At 36.0% G+C, this 24,680-nt stretch overlaps 1 protein-coding gene and 1 long non-coding RNA gene across 3 annotated transcripts in view; one reads left to right on the top strand and one right to left on the bottom strand.

The window, feature by feature from the left end:
* LOC110116013 (probable DNA helicase MCM8) overlaps positions 1 to 24,680 on the top strand; it is an 80,046-nt gene that overhangs the window by 39,965 nt on the left and 15,401 nt on the right. The window contains exons 9-14 of the mRNA XM_020849438.2: positions 10,914 to 10,984; positions 11,067 to 11,185; positions 20,619 to 20,748; positions 21,599 to 21,650; positions 21,736 to 21,889; positions 21,967 to 22,141. Coding sequence (XP_020705097.1) covers positions 10,914 to 10,984; positions 11,067 to 11,185; positions 20,619 to 20,748; positions 21,599 to 21,650; positions 21,736 to 21,889; positions 21,967 to 22,141 — 701 coding nt within the window. The remainder of the gene's footprint in view (positions 1 to 10,913; positions 10,985 to 11,066; positions 11,186 to 20,618; positions 20,749 to 21,598; positions 21,651 to 21,735; positions 21,890 to 21,966; positions 22,142 to 24,680) is intronic.
* Positions 698 to 9,580, bottom strand: LOC114580321. 2 transcript variants are annotated; one of them, XR_003701682.1, is made up of 3 exons: positions 8,531 to 9,580; positions 5,237 to 5,302; positions 698 to 1,506 (listed from the first exon to the last, which is right to left on the bottom strand). It is a non-coding gene; the product is annotated as an uncharacterized LOC114580321 (long non-coding RNA). The 2 variants fall into 2 exon arrangements; XR_003701683.1 differs by lacking the exon at positions 5,237 to 5,302.

Here is a 24,680-nt window from a genome sequence, read left to right as displayed (position 1 = left end):
TTATTTCCAAGAGGGTTTAGAGGGGGTTTAGGAAATAAATCCTAAATTTCCTCTATAGGGGCCAGCGGCATTAATGGCTAAGGGGGAGCATTTAATGGTAGAGATTGAGGCTTCTTAATATGGGTTTAGGAATTAGGAAAGGAATTAATCAAATCCAATTTGAATTTGAATTTGAAATAGACTTAAATTAATAACTTTCTTAAAATAGATGAGATAAATTAGGAAAGAATTTTGAATTTCAACTTTAGTTGATTTGAATTTCAAAATTGATCCCAAATTAAATCCAACCAAATTAGGAAACCCAAGGATGAAGTGGAAGTGATGGAGCTGGTGGCTAAGGGGGCTAGGGCCAGCTGTTTGGGTGCAAATCGTGGGTGGGGGTTGTGGGGGAAAAGGAGTCGGGTGAGCAAGGAGTGGAGAGGGTTGGACTCAACCAATGTGGAAGAACTTATGTGATGGTGGTGGAGGGGCTTTGGTAGGGACAAATCGTGGGTATGAAGTGGTCGGCGGTGGTGGAGGGAGAAAGGAAGAGATACAAAAATAGAACCACGAACCCGACTCGTCTAGGTTGGTGGGTGATGCGTAATTCTCCCTCTCCTAGGGATCTCTCCGATCTCTCAAGCTCTCCCAAGAACTCATGCAAAGGGGAAGAAGTATTTTCATCAATCATTAATTAACTTTCAAAGAGAAACATAGGGGTTATAAATAACCTCGTACATTAGACTTAAAAATGAGAAAGACGACAATGCCCTCAGCGCTTACATATGACATCCCTTAATAAAAGGGTACAACGGGAAACTAACTAAAACAAAATACAATACAACATCATAAATAAGAAAATACATAAACATATCAAAAATATAATAACTCAATCGTGTCCATGGATCGGTGACCACGTCTCTGATAAACCTTTCATGATCCGATATCCCCATCATTCTCCTGGGGTGGGAGAATGCTCGACTCTGTCGAGTAAGTGTCTCTGGTGCTTTTGTAGATTTCTAGTGCATCTGGGTCAATCTGCTGCAACTCCTCGCGGTCTAACCAAGTATCCTCAGACTCGGGCTTTCCTTTCCACCTAATCAAGTATCTCCTTCGTCCACCTTCCCTTTTGGATATGATATTATCACTTAGGATTCCGTCCACCTTTTCTGCCATGGGTGATTTAGAAATATTTGATAGTGGAGGTAGGTTTGGGATCTCACATGGTGGGAGCTTTAAATCTTAATTAATAATGTAAATAATTGAATAATTTTAAAATACATTTTTAATTGGAGAGTTGAGCAATTAATTTTGACTGCAATTAAATTTAAAATTTAATTAATTATTCTACTTAATTAATGCAATTAAAATAAAATAAAAGAAAATACATGAAATAAATGCTTCCACTATCCAACCTAATTACAAGCTATTAAACAGCACAACACCAAAACCAGCTCTTAACAAAACAAAACCACAACTCTCCAAACAAAAACACTCTCTCCAACTCACAACAACTCTCCAAGCTACCTGCAAATATATAAACAAAAGTTAGCGCCTAGTTCTAACAAAGTAAAGCTAGTAAGTAAAACAACTACTGCAAGTAAGAAAGCTACTACTGCTATGAGACCTAAAAGTCTAAAAATGGTATCAAGGTAGAGAATTGGGTAAAGCTACATCTCTATTAATCTAGCCATAAGCCACTTCTAATAGAAGCAGTAAATTCTATGGGTAGCCATTTTATTAAATATATCTACTGAATGAAACAATATAGACCTGAAATTTTACCGGCCACTTTCAATGGAAGTCGTAAAATTGATCTTTAAGAGAAAATGTCCAGGTAATAATATAACCCTAGACACCTCTATCGGGCATCCTAGTCTATAAGGCTAGGTTGTAATCCCCATAATATGAGCATCTTAGCCTATAGGGCTAAGTTGTAAGACCTGCCATTAATGCTGATTTCAAATGAAAGCCATAAGTCCCCACTCAAATCCAATCACACGATTTACTTTTAAATGATAGCCGTAAGCCCCAACCCAAATCTAAATTACGGGCTATTCCTAAACGGGGCCATAAGACCTAATTCAAATTTAAACTATGAACAACTTCTAAATGGAGCCATAAGTTCCTACCCAAACTAAATGACGAATATATATCAACTTTAGTTTACTCGGGATTCCTGAGAAAGTCAACTCATGGCTGCTAATAGATTTCTTAGATATTACGATCAATGGCCGCTAGCTGGTAGACTGAACCCTAAGGTTTTCTCGGGATGATAGAACTATGTGATCTTGATCGGGTCTACTTTCATCCCCTCACATATTGTAGCACACACATATGTACTTCATTCATAAACTAATTATAATTTTATCCTTAATTGAGAGTGCCTTTCTATGCGTTAGAGGGGGTAATTAACTGAGGGCTGGCGCACATAGGATGTATGACTCAGATTTAAATAAACCTTGACACTACACTTAAGAAAAATCTGGTTAATTTAAAATTCAATCTACCTCGAAAAATTAAGGACCCTAAGCTTGTGAGAGAGGTTCATGCCTTCTTTTTTGTAAGAACCGGTTGATCCGGTTCAACCGGACCGGACTAGTTCATTTAAGAAGGCGAGCAGGGTCACGCGGTTCAGCGGAACTGCAAAACAGGCGACTCGAGCGGTCGCATGCGACGTGTATACGCCTATTGAACGAATTTTTTTTGCCATTCTAACTGAGTAATCACATTCAATAGTGAATATTAGCGACTACTCGTGTGTCATATGTTTTATTCGTTAATTTCTTTTGGAGCAAATCGCGTGAGAAGTTCAGGGGACTATCTTCCTGCAAAGCATGAGGCATTTACTATCTAACGTAAATCAGGCGACAAATTTTTTATATTACAGCTAAGTAGGTTGCAACTGTCATATATATGCTTTTGCAACGTAGAAGGTGATTATATATGAAATGCTTATTAATGATATGTTTTACCCATGATGGTCAAATATTTCGTGCTGACAAACCTAATTGTTGATCGATGCCTAAAAAGAAAATTAAAATATAGGTTCAACTTATAAAAGCTCTATATGCTCATAAACCTAAGGGTCAAGCTACTTTAAGTAATCTAAAATACTAAAAAAAATTAAAACTTTTAATTAATAAATAGTTAATTAAATTTAATTCTTTTAAATTAAATAAATTAATTGAGCAACTAATTTTATATTTAATTAATAATTAAATAACTTTTAAATATACTTTAATCGACGAGCTGAGCAGCAACAACAACAACAAGCCTTTATCTTACTATGTGGGGTCGACGAGCTGAGTAGTTAATTAATTAAAATTAAAATTTAAACTTGTTTTTTTTTATTAATAACCTAATTAATTATTGCAAATTATTTTGAAATTTAATAAAATGCATTCAAAAAATATAGAATAATGTTTACACTACACAAACCTAAGTACAACACCTATCAAGTAAGGTCTAAACTCCAAAAACAAAAACACTAAAACTCAAAACAAAGAAAAGTCGAAAACTCCTAACAAACCTAAGCTCTCCAAGTTCTAGCTTCTAACAAACCTTGCAGCTGTATACTCCTGCTCTTGCAACTTTTAGCCAAACAACCAAGCAACTCGTAAACAGAGTCGTAAGACTTGTCTTAAATTGAAACCCCAGGATACTTTCAATAAAAGCAGTACGACCCACTACCAAACACACGAGCTACTTTTAATGAAAATAGTAAGTCCCACTTCTTAAATAACCTGGCTATTTTTAATGAAAGCAGTAAGACCCTACCTTCCAAACCTTTGGGCTACTTTCAATAAAAGAAGTAAGATCCAACCTCCCAAATAAATCAGGCTACTTCTAATAGTATCAGTAAGATTAATTTTTTGTCCAAACAAATCATGCTACTTTCAATGAAAGCAATATGACCGAACTTTTCTAATCTATAGGCAACTTTAAAGTGAAGCCATAAAACCATTGTATGGGTTAGTTTCATTGAAAGCTGTAAGCCCCAACTCAAATCCAAATATACGGGCAACTCTCAAGTATAGCCATAAGCCCTAACTCAAACTAAATCACCATAATACTAAAATTCACAATAAATCACTTTGATTTACACGAGATCCCTAAGAGGTGGCAACTCATGAGTGCTAATCAGATTCTAGGATACTAAGATCAACGATCGTTAGTGTTAATAAATTGAAACCTATGGTATACTTGAGATGATGGAAATATAGGATCTTGATCGGGTTAACCTCCATTTCCCGCACAACTAAGACTAAAACACCTAAAATTGTTCATCCTTAATCGAGAGTTCTCTCTTGCGCAGTAAGAAGTATAATTATCTATGAGGGCATGCCCTCATAAGGATCCTAATCTAAATAAATCTTGATGCTATTCTCAGGAAAAATCTGGTTAATTATAATCTGTCTCAAGGAGAATGGAATCCTATGGATGCAAAGCAGGATTTATGCTTACACAGTGTTTTTCCTGAGTGAAATAGTTTGACCTAATTATATTCCAATAGAGGTGTGGAATGCTTATGGAGAAGTGTGGAATGAAGAAAAAGGATTTATGTAGCCGATCCCATGTAGTGGGATAAAGTCTTGATGTTGTTGTTGTTGTAGAGGTGTGGAATGCTTATGAGATGAAGGAATTATTGGCTTATGAAACTTCTTAATGTTATTTTGAAGACTAATAAGATGTCAGATGATTGGAGTAGTATGATGATTCCTATTTTTAAGAATAAATGTGATGCACAAGAGTGTGCAAATTATAGAAGAATCAAGATAATGTGTCATATATTAAAACTATGGGAGGTAGTTATTGAGCATGTGCTACGACTTGATATTAAAATTTAATTTGAATGGGCAAATTATTCTTTTTCTTTTGGAATTCTAATCCTTGATCAAGTGTGAGACATAATTCATTTTGGGAGCGGCTATTTCCTTAAAGCATATGGCTTACTCATCAATTATTTCTTCCTCTATCCTCCTTTCACTTTCTTCTTCTTCTCTTCTTTTGTTGTTATTATTTAAGTTATTATTTTTGTTAGATTTATTATAATTTGGTTTCTTGTATGGCTTTATGTATCTTAAATTAATAGTTATTATTTATGTCACTATCTGGCCCAGGGTTTCGAATTAACGAGATTGGAATAGGTGGTCAGATGATATAATCATAATCTAAATCTATTTCCAAATCATTGAAAGAGCCACTAAACATAAAAAATATGAACTGATATAAAAAAATAACTTAAATTTCTTACTTCTGGTGTCTCACGTCTAAGGTAAATATTTTCGTTTCTTCACTCATTGAATTATTTTAAACTTACCTGAAATAAAAGTTAGAGCAACAACAATAAGTCAAAGCTTAGCGAGTAACACATACCTCTAAACTATAGTAACTCAATACAATAGAAGGAATATGCTTGATGACATTTTTTTTATTCCATATCTTAAATTTTAGTTCATGTAAGCATATCATTTATTTCATTCCAGACTTTGAATATATAATGTTATACAAAAAAATCATAAATATATGTCATATCATATTCAATTTACGCTCGTCATATCTATATTAATATATTTTTCATTTTCATATATAGTACAATCGTCACAGGAGACACTGTCTAAATTTTGTACCAATGAAGGTACTCATTTTCCATTTCATTTTCCATTTCCTTTACCTTTTTATGTGTACGATTACAATGTCCCCAGTTAATACCATGAGGGGGTGAACTCCATCAATTCAGCATGCACATGCAAACATTCTATAACTATTCTGTCACCAGCTCAACTCTTATACAATATTATGTAAAAATTAAAATCATTACATAAAATATTATTATTCTAATATTATTATTCTAATATTGTAAATGTTAATTATAAATTATTTTTCTTCTTTCTTTCTCTCCCTCCCATTCCAATTTTAACACAAATCTTGTAAATATTTTTGTTATTATCCAAACACTTGCCAAAATTCTATTTCTATTAAATTGGTAATTTTAATGTTAATATTTTTCAGATTTAAATATATCTAAATTTTAAAAATTCATATTTTGGTCTATATCCATATTTTATCCAAATTAACCCCTTACCTTAACCTAAAATTAATTTAAAATAATTTTTATCTTTGGATTTTTTTTAAATAAAATTTTCATGAAAAATCCTAATGTCTATCATTAAAAACCCCCATACAATCATTTGGGATAGTACATGTTAAGAACTTTCCATAGAAATTAACATTTGGCAAAAACCTTAAATTTTGAAACTTGAAGATTTATTGAGGAAAATACAAATTTTATAATTAGAAAATGTTTTTAAATCTTCCATAACATTCCTTTTGAAAAATATTAAGTTTTGGAGAAACCCTAAAATTTTCTTCTCCTAAAATTTAAGGGGAAATGAAGATTTATAGGTTTATGAACATACCTTACACTTTCCTTGACCTCCCTCTTTGATTTATCCAAATAAGCTCCGCCGGACACCGCCCTACCACTGCCATCGGAAGCCCTGCCCGTAGCCTCCCACTCCCTTCTGCACCTCTTCTTGCGTTCGGCCGAATGAAGTCATGCGGGAGAAATGAAGGGACCGAAACTATTTGGTCTCTTAAGCCATTTAGTGGTTTAGAGATTTGCTAAAAGACCACTTTGCCCTCTCATGCATTTATTTTTCTTTAAGATTCTTAAGGGCTATTAAGCCATTTAAAAAAATTCGGAAACCTATTTGATTTTAATTTCAAATCTATGTAAAAATCCATATAGATCTTTTATATCATTTTGATCGAAATTTTATATACTATTTTATAAATTTATTTTCGTCGAAATCCGACAACTTTGAAAGTTTGTCTAAATTTCATCATGGCGTATCGAAATGCGTGCAACGCTTTCGACATTTTTTTGGTTTTACAATTATCCCCTCATAAAATTTTTTGTCCTCAAAATTTATGTACGACTTCTAGTTATACAATCAAACAACATCTTCCATTTCATTTAACATAAATTTTGACATTGAAAGTGAAAACAATATTTGATATAACATAACAAAAATAACTTGATCAATCCAAAATATCTGACATTATATAACAAAATAAACTACTAAATCCAAAATATCTGATATAACATAACAAGTTACTATACTAGATAATAAAGTCATCTCAACCATCCTTGCTAACATCTATAGATTCATTGGGTTCCTACTGAGTCAAAGTATAAACCTGTGGTCGAACATTCTGCATGGTTTGATTTTGTACTAAACCTGCAACTGATGGTTATATCATCTTTTATTTGCCAAAATTCCTCTATAAGGTGCTTCATTTGATCTCATCTCTCCAAAAGTCTTTTGTCCCAATTTAGGATAATATTTTATCTATGTGCAAGCTGACGACACCAGTAGCAAGTGTTGGAACCCATCAGACATTCACCTTTATGTAATCTGCCACACTTAGCATAAGCTTCCATAACTTTATTAACAGTTGCACCACTGACTCCACTTGGAGTAAACTTGGGCTTCTTCCCATTTGATCCTTCAATATAATTGCTTTGAATATCTTCTTCAACACTTACTTTTATGCTGGTCCCTTCTCTTCTGAGTGAGTTGAAAATCGATCTCCACCCTCCTAGCTCTTTCCACCAACATCAAATAATCTTCTATTCCTAAAGGTACTAAAGGTTGCCTAATTGCATTCTTTAGACCAGATAAGAATCTAAACATTTTTTTTTCTGCTGTTGAAATTAGTTGTGGTGCATATCTGGATAGTGTGGTGAATTCTACTTCGTATTATATCACTAATTTGTCTCCTTGAATCAGTATGATAAATTTGTCCTGCATTTATCTCCTTGCTAACCTAGGTACAAACCATTCTCTGAGCAATTCTACAAAGTCTTCCCAGTTGACCTGTAAGTTTGGAATATCTTCCAGCCTATCTTCGTGTTCTCCTCTCCCCCACCTTTCTACTTATCCGTCCAAGATAAAAGTAGCGAGTGTCACTTTCCTCTCATCAGGACATGATATGCTATCTAATATTTTCTTTATATGAAGCAACCAATTTTCAGCCTCAATTGGTCCTTCACTACCTTTGGATAGAGGTGGTTGCTTGTCCTGAAATATTTTCAGATATTTATTAATTCCAACACCAGGCTGTGATCTTGATTCCTGAAGTAGTTGGGTCACAGCTGTCATCATCTTGGTAAAGATGTTGGTGTTCACAGTCACTTCAGGTGGTATGTCTTCTCCTTCCATATGTCTATCGGTTACATCCTCTTGATCAGTCATATACCTGATATAATTATAAAGTAATTAATTGTCTTATCTAATCGAATATTTAAATTCTCAAATAAGGTCATAAATCATTCATATAGCTCTTTCATTACGATTCACATTCCTAGGATACTCCTTGTGGCTCTGATATCACTTTTGTCATGACTCGACCCGGGGGTTTGAATTAATGAGACGAGAACAGACGGTCAGACGATATAATCATAATCTTAATCTATTTCCAAATCATTGAAAGAGCCACTAAACATCAAAAACATAAATTGATATAAAAATAACTTAAATACCTTTCTTCTGGTGCCTCACGTCTGCGGTAGACATTTTTGTTTTTTTCTGCGCATTGAATTATCTTAAACTTACTTGAAATAAAAGTTGGAGCAACAACAATAAACCAAAGCTTAGCGAGTAACACATGCCTCTAAACTACAGTAACTCAGGGCAATAGAAGGAATATGCTTGATGACACTTTTTCATTCCATATCTTAAATTTTATTTCATTTGAACATATCATTTATTTCATTCCAGACTTTAAATATATAATGTTATGCAAAAAAAATAAAAAATACATGTCATATTATATTCGGTTTACACTCATCATATCTGTATTCATATCTTTCTTATTTTCATATATAGTACAACCGTCACAGGAATCACCGTCTAAATTTAGTAACAATGATGATACTCCTTTTCCATTTCATTTTTCTTTTAACGTGCACGAGTACAGTGTCCTCAGCTAGTACTATGAGGAGGTGAGCTCCATCAATTCAGCATACATATGCAAGCCTTTTATAACAATCATATCATTTACATTCTATTTATCATTTAATATTGAAATGTATGATGAATATCATAATAATATATAATAAAAATATATATTATTGTGTTTAATGAATTGAGCAATTAAATAATAACATGATCGATTTTCTTGGAGAAGGAGAAATCAACTTTAACAATAAGTGACTAAATAATAACAATAGTTAATTGTAAGAGAAACAAATATAATTACTGTAATTTAAAAGCATGAGTACTCATTTTGAATTCGGATGCCTTAACAAATTGATTTAATCACTATTATGCCAACAACTCAACTCCTATACAATATTCTGTAAATATTAAAGTCATTACATAAAATATTATTATTCTAATAATGAAAAATCTTAATTATAAATTATTTTCCTTCTTTCTTTCTCTCCCTCCACTTCTAATTTTAACACATAAAGCATGTAAATATTTTTGTTATTATCCAAAAACTTGCCAAAATTCTATATCCATTAAATTTGTAATTTTAATGTTCATATTTTCGGATTTAAATAAATCTAAATTTTTAAAAATTTCATATTTTGGTCTAAATCCATATTTTATCCAAATTAACCCCTTACTCTTAACCTAAAATTAATTTAAAATAATTTCTATTTTCGGATTTTTCTTAAAATAAAATTAGGAAAATAAAATTTTCATGAAAAATTCTAATTTCTATCATTAAAAACTCTCATATGATCATTTGGGATAATACATGTTAAGAACTTTATGTAAAAATTAACATTAGACAAAAACCCTAAATTTTGAAACTTGAAGATTTACTGAGGAAGATACAAATATCATAATAGAAAATATTTTTAAATCTTCCCTAACATTCGTTTTGAAAAATTTCAAGTTTTGAAGAAACCCTAAAATTTTCTCCTCCAAAAATCTAAGGGAAATGAATATTTATAGGTTTAGGAACATACCTTAACTTCCCTCTTTGATTTCTCCCAAGAAGCTCTACTGGTAACCGCCTTACCGCCGTCGCCCAAAGCCCTGCCCGTTGCCTTCCTCTCCCTTCCACGCCTTTTCTTGCGTTCGCCCGAATGAGGTCGTGCGGAAGTAATGAAAGGGGCCGAAACTATTTGGTCCCTTAAGCCTTTTGGTGGTTTAGAGATTTGCCAAAAGACAATTTTGCCTTCTCATGCATTTATTTTTCTTTAAGATTCTTAAGGGCTATTAAGTCATTTTAAAAAAAAATCGTAAACTTATTTGTTTTTTAATTTCAAATCTATGCGAAATTTCATATAGGTCATTTATATCTTTTTGATCAAAATTTCATGTACTATTTTATAAAATTATTTTCATCGAAATCTGAAATTTGGCTAAATTTCATCGCGGTGCATCGAAATGCGTGCAACACTTACGATCGACGTTTTTCGGGTTTTACAATTTAGAAGATAAAAATTCTTTTGCCGGATTTGAAATTTAGCATTTTTAGTTTTTATTGTAAGTAATAAATAGTTGTTTTATGATTCATAGCTTGTTTCCTACAGAAATTGCATGTTTTTTCAATGGTTCAGTGCAGCTAAATCATAGTTGCATGTTAGATGTGCATTTTTAACCTTGGATCCCAGAGCATTCTACATTATAACACTACTTGAAGACAAACTAGTAGAAAATAATCACTTGTTTGGAAATTGATAACAGAAGGTTGAGGATGCATTAATACTCTGAATAGATAAAATTGATGTAAAAAGATTAAATAGAAAAATGAGTAGAATAAATTTAAAATGGATTGAAGTTTAATGCCTTCAATCCATGATATTTTCTTCGTTTTATTAACAGGTGCTATGGTTCTTGCTGACTGTGGTTCATGCTGAATTCATCTGCCTTCAGTCCATGATATTTACTTCGTTTTATTAACAGGTGCTATGGTTCTTGCTGACTCTGGTTCATGCTGTATTGATGAATTTGATAAAATGTCTGCAGAGCATCAGGTAACTTTGGTTGATTTCTTTCTGTTGGCTACAATGTATTTTTCCTGATGGAAAATGCCTTGTTTATATAAACTTGTAATAGGCTCTTCTAGAAGCCATGGAACAACAGTGTGTCTCCGTTGCAAAGGCTGGATTAGTAGCAAGTCTTTCTGCACGTACTTCTGTTCTAGCTGCAGCGAATCCTGTTGGTGGACATTATAAGTCAGTTCCTTTGGTCCTCTATTCTCACTCATCGTTTACATATGCAAATTTCTTTTTGTATATAGCCTTGTGCATCTATGTAAACTCTTGTATTGATGTAATACCGTACATGCAAAGTTGAATTACTTGAAGAGTTTGCACGCTTAAGTGTTAGAAGCCACAGTAATCATATCTTCACAATAAACTTTCTAACGACAAAAGAAAACACAAAGAGCGGTAAGACAAGCTTAGGCTAAATCACATGCATAGGAGTTATGATAGTAAAACAATCAATTAATCTAAAATTGCGTTCATGGTTGATTTTCAACGATAATCCCTAAACTAACAATGAGATTAGTCGCTACAAGAAGATCCTTCACACAACTCTTCCAATTACTAGGTTTAGCGGAGAAACATTAACATGATCTTCATGAAGATAATAAATTCACATTCAAGGATGCAACTATGAAGATAGAGAGTCGGGTGTCGAGTTTACCCAAAGACAAGAGAGATACTCACTCCGACAAGGTTGTTTGAAAGCTGGGAATGAAGTGGACAGCAACCACAAACCTTCTCTCACTAAGGAACACCCGGGAAGAGGTGCAGAACTTCAGGACAGCAGCGGTGTTGTTGTGGACAGATCCTCCACAGCATCCAATAAGGTGTAGACGAGTTTCAGCCAGCTCCTTGGGCTGCCGGTGACTATGGACAGCAAGTTGTGGCCTTCCTGGACGCTGGACAGTAAGGAATTTTGCTATGGAAAAATTCTGGACAGCGATAGGGGGAGTTCCGGGTAGAAAGCAACGAGTAGTGCACGACAGTCTACCTGTACGAAGCAGCGAACAACTTAATTCAGAAGCTGCTACGCCACGCCACCGGATCTGCAACATCCGTACAAGCAGACAGAAGGTGTCTATAAATATTCCAAAAATACCCCCTGCACGTGCACTATAAATTGTATACACATAGGTACACTAAAGGGGGAAATATATTCTCAACCCGCATGGGCCCCGGCGAGCGTGTTATTGGTACGCACGTGACGTCTAGGGATGCTGTACGGGTTGACAAGTGAATTCAGGTTCGAAATCGATCCTTCTATACAGGTTAATAGAAGTCGACAGGGTTCGAACCATTAAGCAAATATAAAGTTGTGGCAATCGATATATTTGCTTTGAAACATTCATATTAGGTCTTCAAGGCCTACAACAATATGAATTCACTAATAAAGGCACGAAGCCTATGAAACCCGATCCTCAGTCAATAGTTCGGCTGAGTTGATAAGGTTCAAGCTACAAATAGAAATGACCCAAGTACACCCCGATGATGGCCGTGTTGAATGCAGATCTCAACCGGAGGGGTCCATTTCCAAATATTTTCAAATGTCTCCCAAATATCCAAAGTTTATTTCAAATATTTCAAAACTCCACCCAAAATACCCACAAAAATCCAAAAATCCCCAAAATCCAAAGCTCCACAAAAAATCCAAATTCCATATATTTAAAAATGAAATCAAAACATCAATCGCTTAAAGCAAAGCCCATCCACCCTCCGCAACAGTTTGCCGGGGTGGACAAATTAAAATTTACTTTAGCTCACATAGAGCCAAATGCCTAGTTGAAAATATCATTAGGATCCATTCTCAAACAATCTCTTGCCAGTAAGGACGTGGTACGTGTCCTCTAACCGGCGGTTTCGCCGCCAAATGGCACTGCAGGTAAACGGTTATGACCCGGGGCCCTCTGAACCGAGTAGTTTTGCCGCCAAATGGCACCACAGATAGCGGTTATGGCCAGAGCCAATACGCTCCTTAATGGCGTTAAATCCTTGAGATATGAATCAATAGGATATGTCGATAGGGCACAAAGCCCTCTGTAAGCTAAGGTGGATTCAAATTTGTCCCCTTAGACAAACATTCACCCCCGGTCTACAAGGTACCCTTGGACGAAGCAACCCATGGCTGCCGACAAGGATCCTTCTGTCAGGTTGGGTCGACTACCTCCTCTGACTAAGTAGACATGGGGGGAGGGGACCATCGATGGGCTCGGGACGACGGAAACCAGGGATCTTGATCGGGTCTATCATCCATTTCCCCCACCTCCGCTTTAAGTTCCAGATTGGTGAAATTCCAATTTTAAATACAAATTTCTCAAATCTCTCAACTCAAATTCAAACATATGAACCTTCAAATTTTCAAACATCCAAATCTTCAGAAATCACAAAATTCCATTTCCATTGCTGCTACTAACATATGCCAGATAACACGTATCTATACGTATCTGATTGACGACTAGCCTTATTGAAATTTATCTCTCGTTATCGAGAGGGGTCAATTAACTATAGGGGCTTGCACCCTATAGGAAACCAGAACTCAGATCATAAAGTCCTCGCAATATGAGGTTCGCAAATCTCTGGGTAGTGTCTTATCTAGGAACCCATTGCCTTCCAAAATTTACCTCGGAACTTAGTTTCAGTTAAAACTCCCGCGCCGAAAGAAAAGAGCGAGCCGGAGGCCGGGCCAATTTCGGAGCCCACATCAATACCCCGGCTCCAAACGGAACCACCTTATCCTAAAGGTGAAAAAGATGGAACTGATGTTGAACCCTTCATAAAAGCTCCCAAGTGCGTCATAATCGGGAAGGTTCCTCCAACTTGATCAATACTTCTTTCACCCTCCCTCCCCTTGGTGCATTCCTTATAGCTCAAGAGATTCTAATACCACTTAAAATCATCTTCAATCAATGTTGCTAGAAACTTTGAACTCCGCTAAGTGATCCTCTCATATTCTCTTTAAACTGTAATGACATGGTAACATTGGGTGTATGGTAGCGGTTGGGGGTAACCTCAAATGATACGATCTCCCAATCTTTTCTAATATCTCATAAGGGCCAAAGTATCTTGAGATAGCTTCTCGTCCATTCTTCTAGCTATCATCCTCTATGTAAGGTTAAGCTTCAAGAACTCACTATCCCCCACTTACAAATGGATGTCCTTTCTGTGGCCATCCACCGTTGTCTTCATAATCTGCTGAGCCCTAACAGATGCATTTTCAATTTTTCCAAACACCTTGTCCCTCCTCGAAGTATTCTTCTACAGAAGAATTTGGAGTGCTACTTCGCCCAAATTGCACTAGGTGAGGTGGATCTATTCTATACAACACTTTGAATGGGTAATTTAGGAAGAGGAATGATTAACAACGTATTGTATCACGTACCTTGTTCATGCTAGCCCGGGGTTGGGCCCCCCAAAGCTTTAAGGTTCTCCCGAAAAAACCATTTCATAAATATGTCTCTAAGCTCCTGTTTAGCATTTTGTTTGCCCATGTTTTGCAGGTGGCAAGCAGTACTCTTACAGGTGTGGAATATGGATTGGATCCTAGGCATCACAAATCTCCATGGATACAACAAACCTCTACCCCTCTAGAATAGCAGGGTGTTCTTTCCATCTTCAATAAATCTGAACTAATCCTCCCAACCTCATCCCGCGCACTCTCCTCAAGTGGCCCCATCCTGCCATCACGGGTATTGACACAACACATCTCTTTTAGCTCTCTTATACATCTGGACAAGCATTCACTGCCTTAGTTACTCTATCCCGGGCTTATACTGGATTTCAAAGTCATATCTCAATAACATTGACAGCCATCTTTGGTACTCTTCTGTCACCATTATTTCCTCTAACAAGTATTCAAGCTCCACTCTGTCCGTCCTGACAATGGAAATGTCGACCCAACAAGTAAGGTCTCCATTTTTAGATGGCTAGCACAATTGGCATCAACTCCCTCTCGTAGATTGACTTCATCCTGGTTCTGCTGTCAACACCTGCCTAAAGTAAGCAATGGTCGGTGGCTTTGCATGAGTACTACTCTCAATCCATACCCTGATGCGTCCGTCTCTAATAAAAAAACCTGATTGAAATTTGGTAGGGCCAAAATCGATATAAGTGTCATGGCCTTCTTGTTCTCTCAAAAGCTGTTGTGGCTGCCTCCCCAACAAGAAGTTATCTTTCTTCAACTATTCTGTCATTGACCATGCTATAGTGCTATAGCCCCTTATGAACCTCCTGAGTATCCTATCACTTCTAGAAAACCCCTCAGCTTCCCTCAGATTCTTTATTAGTGGCATCTCAGCATTGCCTCAATCTTAGCCTAATAAGTGGCTACACCCTGAGATCTACATGCTGAAGTATTCCACACTGGCTTGTGCAAAGCAAAACATTTCTTCAAATTGATCCTCAGCTATTGCTCCTGTAACACCTCTAGGACTGTCCACAAATGCTCCTAATGTTCCTCATTTAACCTGCTGTACACTAGGATATCGTTAAAGAAAACTAGCACAAATCTCTTGAGATAGGTCGGAACACGTTGTTCATTAGGGATGAATGTAGCTGTGACATTAGTGAACCTTAAAAGGCATTATCAGGAACTCATAATTCCCCTCATGTGTTTTTCGAAAGCAGTCTTCGACAGGTCCTCCTCTTTCATTTGAATTTTGATGGTATCCAGACTCATATCTATCTTGGTGAATATAAACTTACCCACACAACTCATCCAATAAGCTCAACTATCACTGGGATTGGGAAATTTGTCTTGCATAGTCTCCTTACTCAAAGCCTTGTAGTTCACGCAGAACCTCCACTCTCGAATTTTTTCTTAACTAGTAAGATTGGTAGAAAAAGGGCTTGCACTAGGCCTGATAATCCCTGCATCCAACATTTCTTTGATTAATTTATCAATTTCATCTTTTTGAAATTGAGGTAGTGGTATGGCCTGACAATGATAAGTGACAACATGCTCTCCTCAGGGTGATGACATGCTCTGACCCCTTGGTGGTGACAATCCATGAGATGGTGAAAGATCTCACTGAATTGCTGTATTAGCAGCTGTACTGAAAGGGAATTTCTCCTCCAATCTAATCCCCTTTAATCCTTCTAGCTCCATCAGGAAACCTCCCCACCTCATATATGCTCCTTACCATGGTTTGTGAGGGACACCATGGCTTTGGATAACCCCGATCTCCCTTGATCACTACTCTTCTCCCCTCCATCACTAGCTCCATGGTCCGTTCCCTCCAATTAATCTTGGTATTTCGTAAGGTTCTGCAGCCACATTCATTCCCTGGATGATCATTATTGTTGCCTAACAATATGGGAGGAAATCCTCCCTACTTGAAACCCCTGATTGGTCAACACCATGGTTTAAATTGCGCAATATGAGGCTCGCTTGAGGCCCGCCTTTGGCGCAATTCAGTAAAAAACGCCATCGATGCTTACGCTCGAGTTTTTTTTTATGAGGCTTGCGGCTCAACCAATTGAGGCCGCCTCACCTCCTGAATGGGCTTAATGCCTCACGCTATGTATATTAAAGCTTACATAAATCTTGAAGTAAATGCCCGACATTGGACTCTATAGGAGAGGAGGATGGGGAGAGAGCAGTTCATCATAATGATGATTCAAATGAAGAACGCCTTAGTGATGATAGTGCTGATGACTTATGAGTTCTTATGTGATATGTCATTGCTATTTATTTTTGAAAATTTGAATTATATGTTAATGAAAAGAATAATGGGATTTGGGAAAGATAGAATTTTGAGTTGAACTATATTTCATGTTGCTTATTATTGGAATATTTTGATTTCACTTCATATCTTATACTTTTTTATGTTTTATATTATTCACTCATTAGTATATAAAAAAATTATCATTTTATGTTTACAATCTTTTGATTTTGAGGCTTACGCCTTGAAGCTTATGCCTCGCCTCACGAATGAAAAACGCCTCAATACCCGAATACGCAATTTTAAACATTGGTCAACACTACTCTTCTACAGGTGCTCTTGCCGTCTCCACCTTGTACTCATCATCACTTCATAGCACTTTGTATCTACCAATGTCACCCCTAATTGGTCCATGACTTTGCTGGAGATGTAATTGTGGGTAGCCCCACTGTCAATCAACACTACCACCTCTCAGTCTGCTATTTTCCCTTTACCTTCATGGTATGACTTGTAGTGAATCCTACCACTGAGTTTTGGGAGACCTTTGCTACGTCTAGATGCAGTTTTTCTTCCTTTACCCATGTCTCACTCTCACCTCCCTCCTTATCTTTCTCGTTATCATAGATAGTGAGAGCCTAAAGAGTTTGGTCCCTGCACCTATGCTTCGGAGTATATTTCTCATCAAATCGGAAGCATAATCCCTTCACCCACCCTCTTTTCCTGCACCTCCCTCTTAGTTAGCTTTTTGAAGTTTTTCTCACTTTCTCCTATGAGGCTTCTCCCTTGGGGTCTTACGAATGTTGCCCGGTGTAGGCTCCTTGGGTGATAAGAAAGTGCTAGTCATCCTGCATACACCACTTGAACTGCTGCCTTTAGCTCCCCTCTCTTAGTACTTTAGATCCGCCACCAGCTGAGCTAGCTCCATAGCCTCTCCCAAGTCATTAGGCCTCATGGATCTCACTGCTACCCGAATCTTTGATTTGAGCTCCTTCATGAAATTTCCCTCCAAAACAGTCTCAGACAGCCTATCCAGTCGGCTCGTTAGGTACTCAAATTTCTCGCGGTATTCTGCCACCAAGCCTTCCTATATCAGGGCAAAGAGCTGCTCATAGAAGTTACCTACTCTGTTAGTTTGGAAATATTTCAATAAGCACTCTTTGAACTCCCTCCAGCTCTGTATGGGCCGCCTCATGTCTCTCCACTATTACCTAGCCAACACATTCCCTTTCAAACATAGGCTGGTTGTCTTCAACTCTCATCCACAGTCAACCAATTGATAGTGAAATATCTCTTTAGCTTGTAAATTCATTTGTGGGCATCCTCCCCTCAAAGAAGAGCATCTTCAGTTTCCTTACCTTCTGATCCCCTCCATTTCTCCTAATTTCTCCATATTTTTCCCTTCCATAAGTGGGTGGTCCCCCCAAGTGTCCCGATCCTTTTTTCCACGTTCATACCCAAATCCTTATTTGATTTTCCCCCTCCTTCCTTCAATATTAGCACCCCTTTGGCCATAACCTCCCTTCCTTCTTTCCCAATCAGCATCCCTTTGCTCTTACCCCACATATCCACGCCTCTTCCCATACCTTTCACCTCTCCTTCCTCTAGAAAGGTTTCAGATAGGGTCTTCTCCCTTCTCCCACTGACATCATTTTTATCCCTACGAATTTCATAATTCATACTTCTTCGCACTGGCACTCTTGCCTCTGATGCCGCTGTTTGGTTTTGAAGATCCCATATCTTCTTCACCACATCTTGGAGATCCGAGAATTTGCCTTCCGTGGAGGAAATTCTATCCTCCACCTTCGCCTTAATTGGACACATCTCCCCCTTAAGTCATTCTTCCAAAACATCCACCTTTTTGGCTGCCCTCGATACCCGGATCTTTGTTAGACTAAAAAATCTAGATTTTGACCGTAAAAACAGCAAAACAGCTGTTCGAAATAGAAAAACTGCTGTAGGAAACTGCTAAAGCAGCCCAAAAAATAGCCCGGAAACTACTCTGATACGAATTTGATAGGGAACGCTTGTAGAACACTGGTTCTTCTTACCAATATTAAGATTTTAGTGATCTTCCACTAAGATACTCCAAACAAATCGAGCAAAACAGGGAGAAAACTCGCACTAATGGATGAAACGGAAGGAAAATACTAAGATACAATTGATCCATAATTCTAGAGGAGGATCAATCTCTCCCAAATCTCTAGACGCCGCTAGAGCCCAAGACACCAAAGCATCCTATAGAAAATTCAGCAAACATAGATGATGACAACCCTAACCTAACGCAAAATTTCCACTTACAGCCAGCACAAAATCACTCCAAAGGATTAAGCAGCCCTCCCTAATTCAAAATTCCCTCCAGCCTAATCCCCTCTCTCTCACTCCCCCCCCTCCCCGCCCCCCCCCCCTCTCTCTCTCCTTCTCTTCATTAGGCAGTATATCTCACTCCCAGGAGTGCGAAATTTGGACCAGGCGGAACATCAGGCTTCCGCCTGTTGTAATACAAGAGCCGGCCCAGCACTTGGGCCGGCTGGACCAGTCCCTCATGTGGTCTAGCAGATTTATCTCCAAATTTTATTGGACAATAATTAAAGGGCATGAACACATCAAAGAGTAGGATGTTGACCACAATGCCTTGTTGCAATTCAACTTACAATTGACACGATTAAAAGCTGAAAGTTGAGTGGTTTTTTATACAAAACGGTGTTGTAACTGGTTTTAGGTTTTCCAATACCTGCATTTGTAGGGTGCAGATATTCCCATGAATTCAAATGCTGAAGATTGCTCATGTGTAAGCTATCCAAATCATAAGGGGTGTATTTTTTTTTTTTTGTCAGTTTGACCATTATGTCCCTGATTTTTAGGTAAAGGTCTTAAGTTTGAGTCTAGCTTTTGTTTGCTTTAAAAATGCTTATTGTGTGGAGTTAAGGAGTTTGTAACAGACCTTGTGCACTATTTATAACCAGTAAAGTTATTTGCGATAGATTTCCATCATTTTTTTTATTGGTACATTTTTTCGTGGAAATGTTTAATCTATGGAAAATATTCTAAGATGATGAAGCAAAATAACTCTAATGCCCATGGTTTAGAGGGTAGGCTAAATTTTTAAACTTAGAATTATTATGAGGAAGTTGGACTAGAACAGTATAGGATGGTAAAAACCTTGTCCAAGAAAGAATATAGGGGCAAGTTATCCTAAAAATGATCGAAGATACTTTTTGGTCATATCATTTTACATGGTAATTAAGTGTAAAGAAATATAGACGTTAATATCTTAATAGCATCTCAAGACTATATCACAAGTTCCAGGGAAATTTTCGTGATGTAGAATTTTGATGGTTGGCTGTAGAGTACCATAAATAAATACAGAGAAAAAAATTTGGAGTAAGCCCTTTTTTGAAACCAAAGAAACATGTCCTTGTTGGCTCTCTATATACTCGAAACCTGTAAGGATATTATCATATACATTAATTCTCTAAATTCTCTGGTCGTTTTGATTGTTTATGGCCTATGAAACATATAATTTATGAATGCAAAACGGCTTTCAAATCTAACAAAGCTAATTTTGCATACTAGTAAGTGCATATGCACCAACTGCACCTAGCTTAAGTTGATTATCTTAAATTAATGAACTAATGGAATTTTTTAATTAAGTCGTTTATTTTCTAAAAAACAATAACTCATTTTACTTCTATTATTTTGTTAATTTGGGATAATTATTTTGTATTTTAAATTAATTGTTCACTATAAATTTTTCATATCATAACATGCGAGGTTTGTTTTGTGTTTTTCAGATTTTTATTATGCTACTTTTGTTTAGCACTTCATAGAAGGGTGTTATGCTATCCCTTCCTTGGACATATTATTTTCATTCTTAAATGTAGTTAGTATGGTTTTTTGCTACTCTTTTATTGAACCCATTGTAATTTTTTTTTTTTTCATTTTAACTCATTTTCTTCTTGCAGCCGTGCAAAAACTGTGAATGAGAACCTGAAAATGAGTGCTGCTCTTCTGTCACGATTTGACTTGGTTTTTATTTTACTAGATAAACCTGATGAGGTGCTTGATAAACGAGTTTCTGACCATATCATGGCTGTAAGTTGAATTACTTTGGTGACCTCTTAGTGGGACAGATGTGTCAGCATGTACATTACCATAATATATATAAATCTTTATGGGATTGGAAACAGGGTTTCCCGCATTCTCCCCTTTTTTGGACTACATCCCTAATTGAAGTTCTTCATTTGAACTGGTTATCAGTACCACAAAAGTCGCCCACTACCTCCTCAAAAACTCCATTCACCTGACATTGTGCAGTTTTAGACCAAAGGACATCAATTTTTTTCTATTGCATGATTGGCAGTAGAACCAAATTTAAAATGCCACCTACGGTCTAAACTTGATTTTATCATTTTTTATCACTTTAAAAGTCTTCAGTATGTTAAAAGAGAAATAAAATAGAATTTACATTGCTATGCCAATTTAGAATCTAAAGTTGATTTGTAATACACAGAAGAGCAGTGTGAACTTGGGGATACGATTCTGTAAGATTTTCCTTAACAATTCAGCAGAAAGGCTTTTTATGACAACTATTTGATTGTAAGAAACCTAAGAAACTAAAGTGTGGTAGCGGAGAATACTATGTGGCTTTGGAATAAAAAAATTATTTTCGTTAAAATTCAATAGCGGAGATTGTGCAAGATGAGAAATTAGCTTTGAGGGATAACAAAAAACAATGGCGTTGATGCGGACAATATTGCACTTGGTTTTTAGTTTATGAAATAAAGTCATATCTTTTTTGCTAAGTGCTTCGGATCTTAAATGGAATTCCACATGTTTTACATCAATGCAGTTTGCTTAAGTTTTCTATATAATAAGCTTCAAAGCTGTAACATAAAAGCATTTTCTGCTAGTTGATTCATCATCAAATATATTTGTCATGCAGCTTCACGCGGGAAATGGGGAGCATTTATTTCCCGCAAAGAAGCAAAGCAGAGGTTGCTTTTTCCTTCATCTATTGCATACCATGATTCAAGAACGTAATTTTTATAATATTTTATGCTTGAATTTGGAAACCTACAGTGTTGGGATCTTGTGGAGACATTGCATTTGGTGCAACTGGATCCCTGATTTCACGACTCAGGCTCGACCATAAGAAAGATAAGGATTTTGTTCCATTACCAGGTCCTCTTCTCCGAAAGTACATTGCTTATGCAAGGACATACATTTTCCCCAGGTGCTTGATTTTAAGTTCCCCATAACATGTCCTATAAAGAAATTCTTTTTTATTTTTTATTTTTCTGTGTGAGTTAGGATGTCCAGGCCAGCTGCTGACATATTGCAGAAATTTTACCTGCGATTAAGAGACCATAATACCTCAGCGGATGGTACCCCTATCACTGCAAGACAGTTAGAAAGTTTAGTGAGGTTGGCAGAAGCTCGTGCACGGTTGGACTTGAGAGAGGAAATAACGGCCAAAGATGCTATGGTGTGTTTGCTTCTTACATTCAACTTTATGTTTTATGGTTATGAATGTTTAGCATTTAAGAAGCCTTAAAAGAAAAAAGTTTATTGAATACAAAATTGGAACGCTTGAACCATATTTCAGGACTTGGTACATGGAGGATATGTGGCCATGGGAATAGTAGTAATGTATGGCTTAGAAAGTATAAAGAATGATTAGTTGGGGCAAAACAAATGATATTTTGTTACTTAAAACTTTTTTTTTCTTAACTTGAACCAACACAAAAAGTTGCTGTAATGATAAATCAATGGCTAGGAAAGATCCATACGACCAATAGATGGGTGAGTTTTTCTGTTGCTGCCACAGCAGATGATCATTAGAATATGCATTGGTTCACAAAACACTTTGGTGTCACTATAGTTGCATGCTGTAAACCAAAAATTTTTAGGGCGAGAGAGTTAAATGCTTGTCTTAGTTCCTGGAATCTAAACACATAGTTGAGAGATTTTCTTGTGAGACGCTGGTGGCGAAAAATTAAACGGTTTGCCTAATTTTTCACTAAGAGACTGCTGGGATTTAACAAATTTTAATGTAAATATCACCGCTATTCCCTCCCTCTTGCGCCGTTTGCTTGGCCGGGAAGATAGACAAAGGAGAAGAGAAGGAAGAAGAAGAGGAGAGAGAGAGAAGATACACAAAGCTGCTTTGTGTCATTTTCATTCGCCGCTCCTATTACGAATTTTATTCTAATTGAACGACTATACTCTTACTCCCATTTTTTATGATTTTAATTTTTACGAGTTTTTTATCTCCCAAATCGCTAAAAATGTATTTTTCCTTGATTTATCGAGTTTTAGCCAAATAACTTTTTGTATATGATAGATATTATCCTTACAAACATTTTGATTGTAATATTCTTGAATTTCACCGGATAAAATAAAATTTGTGATTTTCTGAACCTATTAACTATTATAGCTTCAAAAATGTAGCCAACCCCACATAGTGGGACAAAGGCTTGATGTTGTTGTGGTATTGACTAGTATAAAGATTTTCTTGTATTCCTGTATTTTATGTTGCCTTTCATATATTAAAGAGAGACTAATATAATTGAGATAAGATAAATGTAGCATGTACATGTAAACAAAGAAGACTGACTTAACACTATAATCAATATATGTTAGCTCTTAAAATATAATTCCCTGCGTAGAAAGGTGATTTGGGGTTAAATTAAATGTTGATGACTAATTGGGCAACAATTGGGGTTAAATTAAAGATTGATGACCAATTGGGCGACGGTTGGGGTGGAAAGATGAAAACGCCACATTAAATCTAGATGTCTTGCCTTACTCTTCATAATTGCATTGACATGATTGCATTGATATAATGTCATATGAATTAATTGATAGAGGTAATTGATATGAAACTGATTGTACTAACACTGATACTGATACAATATAACATATCATGCCTATTGATTGATCATCCTTTTTATCAATTTTTTTATAATTTGATAGATTTCTTTTGACTTTCTTATCATATTGGTTTTACTATTGATTGATATAATTTTTTTTTATTTTTTTATTATATCGATAGAATATTGATTATTTATTGATATGGATTGAAATTGGAGCAGTCATATTGGTTTTTTTGTCTTGCATTGAATGCAATGATACATTTTGGTTACCTACTGGGCTTTTATGCTCATTATGTGATTTTATATGATATCAGATGAAGGTAAGGAGCTTGTAACATGAGACTAGACAGTGATGCTAGTTTAGTTCTACTTTTTGCTCTTTAGTTTTATATGTGTTTTTTTTTAGCCTATGGTGGTTATTATATATATACTTTTGGACTTTAAATTTTATAGCAAAATGTAAATATTGACATTCTCCCACATTAAAACTTTTTTTTTGCCGAAACTTTTGTAACGCGGATTTTGGCAAAAAAATTATTAGAAATCCATTAGAAACTTGTAGGAAAAATTTTTAAAAAAAATCCTTTCGTACAGTTTCTCTTATAATTACGAATAAACAAGCATCACATAATAACAAATCAATATATCATAATAATATAACATTAACCAAAATCATTTTGAATGACAATTTTAACAGAAGACAACTAAATAAAGAAGTAAAAGCCAATTTTAACATTATGTTCATATGTTATGAGTTAGTACATTACATAAAAAATTTGAATAGATACATCAAATGAAGCATATCAAAATTGCAATTATTTATCATCAATCTCCTAACTCTCCTTAGCCTTTTCAGCCTAATGCTGACGAGGCTGCTACATGAATGCCCGCAACTCAGTTTGCATTTAACTTTGTTACGCTTGCAAATCAGCTTGTGCTTGCCTCATCTGTTCTATTTATGCTGTCAAAGTCACCACCCTTTGATAACTAACTCCCAATGCCATTATTTGTGAAGGATGCTGAGCTGGACGATTGTGCTTCATATGCATAGGCCTATGAGACTAATACATACACTCTCTCGTTCTGCATGCCTCCTAGTGCCTATGATCACGTACTGTAATCTAAGTACTACATTGATCTCACAGTGGA

This window comes from Dendrobium catenatum, unplaced genomic scaffold (assembly GCF_001605985.2).
Source record: "Dendrobium catenatum unplaced genomic scaffold, ASM160598v2 fragScaff_scaffold_945, whole genome shotgun sequence".
NCBI lineage: Eukaryota > Viridiplantae > Streptophyta > Magnoliopsida > Asparagales > Orchidaceae > Dendrobium > Dendrobium catenatum.
This window is presented reverse-complemented; position numbering and strand designations above follow the sequence as displayed.